Source organism: Euleptes europaea, chromosome 5 (assembly GCF_029931775.1).
Source record: "Euleptes europaea isolate rEulEur1 chromosome 5, rEulEur1.hap1, whole genome shotgun sequence".
NCBI classification, from domain to species: domain Eukaryota; kingdom Metazoa; phylum Chordata; class Lepidosauria; order Squamata; family Sphaerodactylidae; genus Euleptes; species Euleptes europaea.
The window spans coordinates 27803262-27816336 of NC_079316.1; the positions used below are offsets into that span (position 1 = coordinate 27803262).

Genomic DNA, 13075 nt, shown 5'->3' on the forward strand with positions numbered 1-13075 from the left:
TTACTCCTCTGAAGATGCCTGCCACAGCTGCTGGCGAAACGTCAGGAAAGAAAATACCAAGACCATGGTTACACAGCCCGGATAACCCACAAGAACCAATGAAGGCTGTGGCTTCCTTTATTGAGTCAATCCATCTCTTGTTGGGTCTTCCTCTTTTCCTGCTGCCCTCAACTTTTCCTAGCATGACTGTCTTTTCCAGTGACCCTTGTCGTCTCATGACGTGACCAAAATACGACAGCCTCAGTTTAGTCATTTTAGCTTCTAGGGTCAGTTCAGGCTTGATTTGATCTATAACCTACTGATTTGTTTTTGGTTTTTTTGGGCAGTCCACAGAATCCGTAACACTCTCCTCCAACACCAACACAGAGTTAGCAACTATATAATCCACATCCTTACATGTTCCTTTGAATTCATATTTAAGAAAGTTACGAGATGTGTTTGTGGCTGATGAACATGAAATTATTGAATGCACCCTTAAAGGTGAAATTATTCATTATTCTCATATTTTATTTTCATGAGCAAAGTGAGGGGGGGAAACCTGTGGGACAGTTGGACCAAAGGCACTGAAAAGGAAATTGATGTGCACATATGCCCCATTGCCTGTGAAGGATCAGGTGGGAGAATCCCATGATCTGGTCTACATAGCTGAATATATGAAGCTGCCTTATACTGAATCATACTATTCATCCATCTAAGTCAGTATTGTCTGTCTAGCCTGGCAGTGGCTCTCCAATATATAAGAGGTTTTCACATTACTCTCTACCTGATCCTTTTAACTGAAGATGCCAGGGATTGAACCTGGAACCTTTTGCATGCCAGACAAACCCTCTACCCATGAGCTATAGCCCTTTCCAAGCACTGTAGGCTTTAAGTACCACTAAGCCATAAGAATTGCCTTGATGCATCAAACAAGGCCAATTTGGTCCACTGTATCCAAAAGTACTCAATGAGAAACAATACAGCAGCACTGCACTGATCTGACTTTCTCTCTTGTGCTTCAATATCTTTGTGCTTTGGGATCCAGTATAGTGAATACTATACTGGAAAAGACAGTCATGCTAGGAAAAGTTGAAGGCAGCAGGAAAAGAGGAAGACCCAACCAGAGATGGACTGACTCAATAAAGGAAGCCGCGGCCCTCAATTTGCAAGATCTGAGCAAGGCTGTCAAAGATAGGACATTTTGGAGGACTTTCATTCATAGGGTCGCCATGAGTCAAAAACGACTTGACGGCACTTAACACACACACATAGTGAATACAAGAAGCTGCCCTCTGCTGAATCAGACCATCTGTCCATCAAGGTCAGTATTATCTACTCAAACAGGCAGCCGCTGTCCAGGGTCTCAGGCTAAGGTCTTTAACACCACTGGGACGTATAGCACAGTGCTTAGAGAGATGGAATTTAACAAGAGACACAAAGGGGCAAACTAGATAATACCATGCCTCCAAGGCTACTATGGCGATGTTGCACTGTTTTAGAGCCTGGACTGGTGTTTTTCAAAATGCTGCAGGGAAATGATCCTGCTGGGGACCACAGTGCAGGGAGGTGAGGATCTCCTCTCTCTCTCACACACACACACACATTTCAAGAGCTGGACTGCTATTTTGGTTCTTGAACTCAGCACACCTGGTGGGGTGGCAGCCTCATCCTCACACACCATAGTCCCCAGCAGGATTGGCCAACTGTGGCATTTTGAAAAGTACAAATCCACACTCTATAAAACCATGGTGTCCTTGTGGTAGACTTGGGTATCGTCTGGGTTGGCCCAGAGATTCAAATCCTCACTTGTTCATAAAGCTCACTGGGTGATCTTTCTCACTTTCTCTCAGCCTAACCTAGCTCACGGAGGATTGTCGTGAGAGCAAAACAGGAAGAATCCTTGAAGGAAGGGCATGATGAAAATGTGAGAAACAGATACTAAGAGACAATGGCAGTTGCAGCTGATTGCCAAAAGCCAATCTAGGTTGATTTCACCATGTGGCTGTCATGCATTCATCTATTTTAACTTGTGTCAGAGCCGATGAAGTCAATGTGAGTCATAAGCATCAGGGCTTAATGTGCAGAGGACAAGATATAACGCTCAGTAGATCAGTGGGCAAATGTAAGAAGCATACATTTGTATATGTATTTATACGTATATCCTGGTATTATAAAATCCCCAGATTCCTGTTAAAAAGTAAGTCCTCATGAATTAAGGATGAAAAACAGTACAGAAATTTAGTAATACAGCTATTGCTAAATGTCAATACCACGTGCCTTTGGTGAGACATGTAGTCATCTCCATAACAGAACTTTCCCAAAGATCGGAGACTCTTCTACAACCCTCATCCTATTCCCTCCCTTCTCAAAGAGTTGTACAAGTTGCAACATTCTTCTCAGGCCATGGGAAAGATATGGCATTCTTTGAAGGGAAAAAAAAAACTCTCTCACACTCACACACACACACCAAACTATGCAACTGGCATGAATGATCAAATGAGATTGGGTAAATTTACCCAATCAATATTTGGATTTATGAGGTCAGAATTCTACGACCCTGGAGAATAAACATGTCTGTAAATTCAGACTCCTGAGATGAGTTTTGACCCAATAAATGGCAAACTGCCTCAAATAAGTATAGACAAATAAGACAGGAAGGATCACTGAGCAGCTAGAATCCAAGTGAAGTCATCTCACCAATTTAGTCTTGCACAAGCTTTTGTACAGACAGCCTTTGCAGGCGTATTGGAAGGTACCTGTATCTCATTCCCGAGGCAGCTTTGACGGTTTGCTGTATTGAGAGTCCATGTGTGACCAAAAACTTCTCCAGTAGCTTCTGTTCAGGTTGGTTGCTTAATCCCTCAAGCCAGCACTTTACTGGAGAGCTAATCTGAGGAACCATACTTTGTTGCTTAAACTTTAAAGATGCTTCGTTGGACTTCTGTACGCTTGTTTTGGGTGGTGGGATATCTGTACAAGCCGGTTTACAGAGATGCATGCTCCAAAGCAAGAACCAAGAGCTGGAGTCTGTTTCTCAAATTTCAGATGGCCACCTCCGCAGGCTTCTCTAGAGGTTTGTCAGCACGATGGTTCCATGAGAAGAAGATGCCAATAGTCTAACCAGACAGAGTACGCAGCGCAGTAAGTCACCGTGTAGTTTCTGCCCACTGGCTAACTTTAACTGTGTCTATGTCTAAGATGGCCCTTGATCCTTTTTAATTTAGTTCAAACCTCACATGATCATGGACCAATATAAAAGGGGGCATGGGAATGGAATGCCAGCTCTGTTTCTCACACAATTATATTTAGGTAAAGAAAAAATGTATTTGTTTGGAATCCAAACCAAGGCTGATGTTTGTGTGCTCCCACAGGGTTTATTTACAGCCTTAAGCTAGATTCATTGTACCATTCCAGATCCCCCCCCCAAAAAAAACCCCCACATGTACAGTTTTTACTTCTTTGTTGCAAAAGGACTAGATGTCTTTCCCTCAGGGCAGCTCTTATTTTGTAGGAATTTTGTGTTTTCTCAGCACTCCAGTTGCGCTATTTTGTCGCGGGCAAAAATGTAAGACCCCACACACCACTTAAAGGACCCATTGTCAGGTGTATGTGTAAAAAGAAATAAAAAGGCCACTCCAGTAACAAGGGGGGGGGGGAAATAAGGCCAAGGCCAATGGGGCAAAATAGGTAAAAAGATTTTTTTTATCACTCAGAATAAAAATTCCCTACAAAAATTAGAAAAACGAATAGGAAAGAGAATTGATGTGATAGTGATGTCAGTTCCTCACTAACAGGGTTCGCCCAAGGGCAAAATGTGTAGGGATTTCCCCCCCCCCCGAGGTATATTTGTAAACACGTAATGTGTCTGTGACATCATTAGTGAGTAGGGTTGCCAGCCTCTAGGTGGTGGCTGGAGATCTCCCGCTATTATAACTGGTAACCAGGTGACAGAGATCAGATCCCCTGGAGAAAATGGCTGCTTTGCCAATTGGACTCTATGGCATTGAAATCCTTCCCCTCCCCAAACCCCGCCCTCCTCAGGCTCCACTCCAAAAATCTCCAGGTATTTCCCAACCCGGAGCCGGCAACCCTAACATCTCCCTTTCTATGTTGTTTTTATTAAAGAAATGGGAGCTCCTCTGGAGCAGGGCTACCCCTTTTCCAACCAATACGTGGAACCTGGATATATCATATGACACAACAGATACTTTAGATATGTACTGACATCTAGGACTAAAATGCGGCTGGACTTGCTTTTTCTGATCGTGCAGGAAAGCCTTTGCGATAACTGTGAGTCTAATGAGGCTTCTCTTGGGTGCTCAAAATGCTTTGCATGCACTTCTCTGGATGGTACACTGGGCCAGGGCTGGCATCAGCATACCTGGAGGTGGGGCATCTGCCAGGACCCAGGGATTCTGGCAGGGCCCACTGAAACTGACCCCCGCCTGTACACCCTTGCCCACTCACTTGCCAACGTTCCACCTCCTACGCTCCTGGCTACCTGGGTTGCCCCCCCCCCCAGGGATGAGTGTGTGTGGTGCAAGCAGGGCCCCTTATGGTCACACAGCCGTGGTACTCCCAGCCACACACTTTGCCCAGTGTCACTGAGGAAATGGCATGTGGGTGGCAGTGAGCATGGGAGATGGCAGGGCCGGGGGGTCATGAGCAGGCAGGGAAAAGATGCACAGACAGATGTGGGGTCCATGGTTGAGGGCAGAAAGGGGGTGGGGTCTTGGTAGTGGGCAGAAGGGGAGGCTGATCACGTCCTGGAACTGGCCCTGATTTGGCAAAGCGTTCCATCTATGGATCTCCCTTTTACAGGCAAAGGGGGAGGAAAGTTGGAACATCTCTTTGGCTGCCAAGGGAGATCCTCTCCAGGCTCCACCCCCAGGGACATTAAGGGATTACTGTAGAAACAAGATTATACCTAGGGGCCTTTGTATGAAAAAGACCTCAGGGATGTTTCCCCATAATGAAAAATTTAAGGACTGTTGGTTCGCTGCCTTAAACAAGAGTCCAGTGGACCTGATGGCCTTATTGATGGAGACAGCTATGGTAGAAAGCTCTAAAACAGAACAAGAAATTTTAAAAAATTGAAAGATCACATCAAAACAAGTATGGGAGAGAAGGAGTTCTCAGACAAAATGTGTATTTTAGATAAAGAAATACAAAAACAATTTACTGAACTTCAGGAAATCACAATTTTAAAAGTTTCAGAGGGATACAAAGGATTATGAGGTGAACAAAGTCTACTATTGGCCAACGTAAGAACATAAGAAAGGCCATGCTGGATCAGACCAAGGTCCATCAAGTCAAGCAGTCTGTTTACACAGTGGCCAACCAGGTGTCTCTAGGAAGCCCACAAGCAAGATGACTGCAGCAGCATTGTCCTGCCTGTGTTCCAAACCACCTAATATAATAGGCATGCTCATCTGATCTTGCAGATAATAGGTATGCATCATGACTAGTATCCATTTTGACTAGTAGCCATGAATAGCCCTGTCCTCCATGAACATGTCCACTCCCCTCTCAAAGCCTTCCAAGTTGGCAGCCATCACCACATCCTGGGGCAGGGTGTTCCACAATTTAACTATGTGTTGTGTGAAGAAATATTTCCTTCTATCAGTTTTGAATCTGTCACCCTCCAGCTTCAGCAGATGACCCCGCATTGTAGTATTATGAGAGAGGAGACAAGCTCTCCCCAGAAAAAAAAATCTGTTTGCTTTGATACTACTTTATCCATCCCCAAAACCTCCAGGAAATTCCCAACCCAGAGTTGGCAACTGTACTTGTAGCCTGTGGCTCACAGCCTGTGGCCCTGACTGAGTGGTTCCAGGATCAGACCAGGAATTGGCTTTCAGTTGTACTTTTTTTCTTTGTCTAAATTATATTTTTGTTGGGGTTTTCTGTAAACCACCCAGCGGGACCTCAGTGGGGAGACAAGCAGGATAAAAATACTTAAATAAATATGTAAATTTCTTATTCTGCAACTCAGCTGCCTTCTCAATGAACCAAAGGGCATATTAACTCTCTCTCTCTTTTCTGTATAGGGTTGCCAGGTCCCTCCTCGCTACCAGCGGGAGGTTTTTGGGGTGGAGCCTGAGGAGGGCAGAGTATGGGGAGGGGAGGGACTTCAAGGCCATAGAGTCCAATTGCCAAAGCGGCCATTTTCTCCAGGTGAACCGATCTCTAGCAGCTGGAGGTCAGTTGTACTAGCAGGAGATCTCCAGCTAGTACCTGAAGGCTCAGCAAACTAGAAACAGCACTTCACAAGCTAGACACAATGATTATAAAGTAGTGGTATTTAATAACATATCCACCACTGATAGTGTATAGGCAAAAACATGTGTTGTTAATTATTGCCTTAAAAGTAACACCAAAGAGAGGACTATGCCTTGTTACAAACAAATAACAGTATTATAGGTAAGTCCATGAAAGGGGGTGCCAACCTCCCTTTCTTCCACAGATATGCTTCTTGAGAGTAGCAATTCAGTAGTGCAGTTGTTCTCAACAGAAGCCCGGTGATCTTTCTGTTTCAGCGATTAACGCCTTCTTCAGGGACCAACGCTGGCTGTTATTAACATTCTCTGCGTTGGCCAAACGCAGCACGCTAACCTTTGTTTACCACAGTACCTGGAGGCTGGCAACCCTACTTCTGAGGCTGATGTTCTAACCTTGTCTTGGAGAGTTGTGTTGCAGCCACCCCTAACGCTAAGGCTTCCCATCAGTCACTAATCCATCAAACAGAATATGATTAGATCATCAACTCATCTGATGATGTCTCATGGGTTCAACTAATCCTTAAATCTTTCAAAAGCAGATCAGCCAAGATTGATCTGCAAAGAGAACATGTTTTGAAAAGATGATGATTCTGTTTGGCAGCAAGAAAGATTTCTGGCAGGGACATCTGGGTTATTCTTGCTCTGCAAGCAGTGGTGGAGCAACGACCTGTGGAATTCGTATGGCCTTGCCAGCGCACCAGTTGTTAAAAGGCTTCATCAGGGTCTTATCTCCAGATTTAAGCAATTCTCCATTATCATTTATAAAGGTCAAAGCCTATTTTAATATCTGCTGTAGAAACCCGATACATGTTTTCACAGCGGCCAGAAAGTCTTTGTCTGCCATCCTTCAATAAGTGTAGTTGGGAAGATCCCAAGTGCCGGGGACTGAACTGTTATTCCAATCTGCACTATAACTGCAAACGGGGAACATACCATACCTTCCAAAATTGATTGAACTGGATTTCATGATGGTAAAGGGATCAAGAGCATAATGGGGTCAGAGCCGTTGTTTTCGGGCTTGTCCTTTAGCAACAGAGCTGCTCTCCCCCGCCCTTTCTAGGAGGTGAGAGGTCATCACAACTTAGTTTCTGGGGATTGTAATATTTAACTCTTTCCTCCCTAGGGTTGCCAGGTCCCTCTTTGCCACTAGCGGGAGGTTTTTGGGGCAGAGCCTGAGGAGGGTGGGGTTAGGGGAGGGGAGGGACTTCAATGCTATAGAGTCCAATTGCCAAAGCAGCCATTTTCTCCAGGTGAACTGATCTCTGTCGGCTGGAGATCAGTTGTAATAGCAGGAGATCTCCAGCTACTACCTGGAGGTTGGTAACCCTATTCATCCCAGATGTGCATTTGCTTGAGCTGTCAGATGGTTTTCTATTTATTTATTTAGTGCATTGCCCCCCCTTCCCTTCCGCCCTGGAGTTTAGAGCAGAGAACTTTGTTCTCCCTTTCCTCTGTTTTTATCCTTGCAACAATCCTGTCAGGTAGTTTAAACTGAGCGACTGGCCTTGCAAACTTGATGTCAGAGCAAGAATTTGAACCGGAGCCTTAGTCCAGCATGCTAACCACTACACAGTGCTGTCCTCTAAAACTGTGAAATGTGCCTATAATACTTATATAGTCTGCCCTGTACGTGAACTAGGGTAGCCAAGCACAGCCGGGCAACTGGTGAGAGTCTGGGGGGCATGAAGGGGTGCCACTGGCGATGCCATGATATCACTTCCAGGAAAATCCCAGGCGTGACATCATGTCTCTCTAGGAATTGCTGGAAAATCTACGGTAGCTTCCAGGTTTTCCCCTGAAGTGACATCACACCATTGCCAACACCTATTTTTTTAAACATTATTTTCTCCCACCAGCTGCAGGAGCAGTGGCAAGAAACAGGATTCCCCACTCTCAGCAGGAATCTGGTAAGCCTTACTACAACCGTGATTATATTTAAAAATAGACCAATACATATTTTATTGGTTTAATTGTTTAAAAGTATAGTAACTGGGCTCTGGGGCTTTGCAATAAAAGTCAAGAACAATTCATTCTCTGCAATATCATTCTCATAATTTCTATTTACATAGATAGTTTTTCTACTAGTTTTAAATAAGAATTGACATCAGTTGCTTAGAATTAGGGCTGTTGATTCGGTTCGGCCCGAACTGAAAATCAGCCGAATTTCCCTTGATTCGGTGGTTTTTAGTTCGGGACGAACCGAACTCAAAAATGGCGGGCAACCAGGGGGGCCGAATTCAGCGAGTTCGGGAGTTCACGAATAAATCCGGCAAATTCGGCCGTCAGTAAGCAGCATAACCTTCAGTAAGCAGCATTCTCCTCCCCCAGCCAATCGGTGGCCAAGCTGGGTCTTCTTCTAGCCAATCAGTCAGGATTGAGTACTGGAGGAATCAGCTGATGTGCAGCCCGGCCAGTGAGAGAGAGAGAGAGAGGGAAATCTTCGTGTGTGTGTGCGGGGGTGCTTGTGCACATTCGCTCCTTTCCGTGGCTGCAGGGGGCGCATTTTTTGGGGTACAAACCCCAAACTTTCAGGGGATATTCAGACAAACCTTCTTAAGAGACCACCCAAGTTTTGTAAAGATGGGTTCAGTGGGGGCAGAAATATCGGCTCCCCCCCTTTTCTCTTTCAGTGGCTGCAGGGGGCGCATTTTTGGGTGTGCCGATCCCAAACTTTCAGCGGAGCTTCAGACAAGGCTTCATAAGAGACCACCCAAGTTTTGTAAACATTGGGTCAGGGGCCCCCGAGATATGGGATTTCCCCTTTTCCCTATTGGGATGAATGGATCACCCTTGAGAGATGCATACATATGGATCTCATATTGGATACAAATGGAATCATATTGGATTACCCAGCCTCCCAGCCCCTCCTGATGGAACAGAAGACAGCCACAGTAAGACCCCTTTGGGGGCTTTAATCTGTAATTTTTCTTTTCTCTCTCTGTGTGTGTGGGGGGGAAAGCAGAGTCTGTGTGTGTGTGTGGGGAGGGAGCAGTTTCTGTGGGTGGGTGGGGGAAGCCAAAGGGGGCTTTTGCGGGTTCTGCCTGGGGTGTGTGTTCCCCCTCCAGTCTCTCTCTCCCTGGTTTGAGGGGGGGTTTCATTTTTATGTCTTCAGGTTTTCCCTCATTCATAAGATCAGTTAGGTTATTTTGATGCTTGCTCAAAACTGGTTTTCAAATGGTGACTTAAAGAATGCATCTGCCTGGTCCCAAGTCCAATGCAAAAGGAGAAATTCCACCCCCTCCTGCTCATTATGCATAGCTAGCTGCCTCTGTCCCTTTCCATGGTTTGCAAACTCCCAGGTGTCAGGTGTTGCTTTGCACTGTTGCAAAGGTGCTTGTGTTGCTTTGCACTGTTGCATTGCGTGCTTGTGTTGCTTTGCAGTTGTATTGTGTTGCTTTGCACTGTTGCATTGCGTGCTTGTGTTGCTTTGCAGTTGTATTGTTTTGCAAAATTCTTCACACCTGCCCCGCCCTTTGCATGTTTGCAAAGGTGTTGCTTTGCAGTTGTATTGCTTTGCAAAGTTCTTAGCACCTGCCCCGCCCTTGCTCTCATCAGCTGTTTGTCGGGGCTGGAAGCTTTGTGGGTGGGCGGCAAGCTCTGCCCAGAGATGCACATTAAGGGTGGGGGGGACCCCTTTCGGGGCCCATATCTCAGCCCCCCCTGACCCAATCTTTACAAAACTTGGGGGGTCTGGCAAGAAGGGTCCTTTGAAGCTCCTCTGAAAGTTTGGGACCTCTACCCCCAAAAATGCCCCCCCAGAGCCACGGAAAGGCGTGGTTGTGTTTTTAATGGCTTTATTGGCCGAATTTTTTTCCCGAACTTTGAATTCCCGCCGAATTGCACGGACCCGAAGCGGGGGAGTTCGGACTTCGGCATATCCTGAATCTAAACGGGCCGAATTCAGCCGAATCCGAACTATACCGAATTTTTTTAAATTCAACAGCCCTACTTAGAATTACATTTCACTGGTTAACCAGCATTTTAGAACTTCATAGAATCATAGAGTTGGAAGGGACCACCAGGGTCATCAGGTCCAACCCCCTGCACAATACAGGAAATTAACATGTACCTCCCACCTTACCCCCCTAGTGACCAGAAGATGGCCAAGAAGCCCTCCCTCTCATCTTCTGCCTAAGGTCACAGAATCAGCATTGCTGACAGATGGCCATCTAGCCTCTGCTTAAAAAACCTCCAGGGAAGGAGAGCTCACCACCTCCCAAGGAAGCCTGTTCCACTGAGGAACCGCTCTGTTAGAAAATTCTTCCTAATGTCTTCTCTGTATTGCAACTCTTTTAAATTAATGGTTTCGGTACTGGGCCCGTCAACTGACCGAATGGCCAGCTTTAACCTGATCCCTTGCAGGTTGCAGCAGTCAAGCTCACACTGTGTGCGCACTCCGCTTCTGATTTGATCTGTGACATCTCTCCTGTCACCACTTTCTGACCCACAAGCCATCTGCACAGCAGACCACAGATAGCTCTGGCTTGTGTCTGCACGGCAGGCACCTTCTGCAGCGTGGGGTTGTCCCAGCCACATTGTTCCTACTTAAAGTGAAGTGATTTATGAGGCTCTTACACAAGCTAAAATAATTTGAATGAAGTCAGCAAAAAAGCAGACCATGCAACACTGGGAATCTTAATGTAATCAAGAAAGGCCTAAAACGGTGTTGATCAGAACTTCTATGGATTTGGAATCAGGGCCAAACCTTCCCCCTGTGACTGGGGGAGGAGGCAGACAGCACAACAAGCCATTTCAGAAGCCAGAGATGTGTGGATAAGTAGTAGTTTTGCCAGCCTCCAGGAGGGACCTGAAGATCTCTTGGAGTTACAACTGTTCTCTAGACTACAGAGATGAGTTCCCCTGGAGGAAATGGCAGCTTTGGAAGGTGGACCCTATGGCATGACATACTTGCTGAGCTCACTCCCCCCAAACTCCACCCCAAACTCCACCTTTCCCAGGACCTACCCCCCCCCCCAAACTCCAGGAATTTCTAAGCTGGAACTGTCAAGCCCAATAAGTAGCATCTAAGTCAAGGGGAACTTGTAGCCTGCTATCAAAACTCAAAACTTCTCCTTGGGAAGTATAAGAGAAACCAAACATAATTTTTCTAAAGAGTATTGTGATTTTTTAAAGCTCCAGTTGTTATTATTTTGGTTGCAAATGATGTATTTAATTTGATACATCAAACAAATGGTAGGTCCTATATTATGAAACCTTTTGCACTACTCAAAAGGATTTCCTTGTTCTGGCAATCTTGCAGCTGATTCACACATTACAAAATACATGTAGTGAACATGTGGCGGCTGCCTCAGGGACTTTGGATCAGAATAGGGTTGCCAGATCCCTCTTCACCACTGGTGGGAGGTTTTGGGGGCAGGGCCTGAGGAGGGTGGGGTTAGGGGAGGGGAGGGACTTCAACGCCATAGAGTCCAATTGCCAAAGAGGCTATTTTCTCCAGGGGAACTGATCTCTATCGGCTGGAGACCAGTTGTAATAGCAGGAGATCTCCAGCTAGTACCTGGAGGTTGGCAACCCTAGACTGGCCCAAGGTCACCTAGCAAGCTTCCATGGCGTGAGTGGGGATTTGAACGTGGGTTTCCCAGGTCCTAGTTTTTAATGACTATACCTCTCTCTCTCTCTCTCTCTCTCTCTCTCTCTCTCTCTCTCTCTCTCTCTCTCTCTCTCTCTCTCTTTCTTCCTCACTCACACACACACACACACACAATCACAATCACAACGAATAGTGTTCAAGTAGTCTGCTCCATTTGGAATTTAGCCTTGAATGCATCCACCTCGCTGAATCTCTTTCTGCTCTATAGCCCCCCTCCACATGAGCACACTCGTCCACTTAAATCTAAACAGGCACCCCGCCAAGCCAAGCCCAGCAGTCCAACATTCTCCTGTACCCTTTGTTTGCTAGCAACCCTTTTGGAACAAACCTCAATCACACTGGCAAAGCAGACAACCCACAACACATCCAAGAACGGGTGATAAAAGGCAACCGCTGCATAGGAAGCCTCTGAGACCGAAAGAAAATGATTACCTTTCAAAAGGGGTTAAAACACAGCTGGTGCAAAAAAACGATTTCGTATTCATTTATAGGTTTGAGAGGTGTGTTTTACACATGTGAAGATAACAGGTGTAAAGTGCTTACCTGTGAGGCATCCCGCTCGTGTAGGCAACTGTATATTCATAAGATAATTCACACGCCTTGAGGTAAAAGTTCATCTCCAGTTCTTGCAAAAGGGCCAACCTCCGGGCCCTCTGCTGCATCAGCCCCGAGACATTATATCTGTTGTCTTTTTCCGAGGAAACCTTTGGAAGTTTCGATTGCTTCTTTACCTTCTTCCTCACCGTCACACCACTGCGAGCCGCAAACATCTTTTTGGGGGGCTTTGCTCGTGCATCGAGCAAACACTGCTCTTTTGGTTTGAAGTCATATAAACTGATTTTTTCCCCCTCTGGCAGGTACTTTCGTCTCTGTATAACCTTATCCTGATCACAAAGCTGTAATCAGATACACATCCACAGGGCTTAAACCAGAAAGCAGAACGGTAACCTTTCCTTAGGCACATCTGGTAGCAGCTTTCCGCTTTCTGAAATACTTGACGGCCACCCGTCTTTAAACGTGCTAAAGCGACAGGTGCCAGAGAGTTAAGGCTGCGGCATCTGCCTTTCTAAGTCTTGCTCCTAAACCTTGATAGAGGCAGGATCACATCTCAGGGCTGAGAGGTAAGGAACTCTGCATATGCTCTGATGCACTTTTCTTTATTAGTACCCAGATTCGAGGACTCAGACCTGGTATGGAAAATGAG

General features: G+C 45.9%; 1 protein-coding gene across 1 annotated transcript in view; it reads right to left on the minus strand.

Moving 5' to 3' along the window:
• KCNAB1 (potassium voltage-gated channel subfamily A regulatory beta subunit 1) overlaps window positions 1–12641 on the minus strand; it is a 209319-nt gene extending 196678 nt beyond the window's left edge. Inside the window, exon 1 of the mRNA XM_056850329.1 lies at window positions 12415–12641. Coding sequence (XP_056706307.1) covers window positions 12415–12641 — 227 coding nt within the window. The remainder of the gene's footprint in view (window positions 1–12414) is intronic.
• Between the last annotated feature and the right edge of the window lie 434 nt (window positions 12642–13075).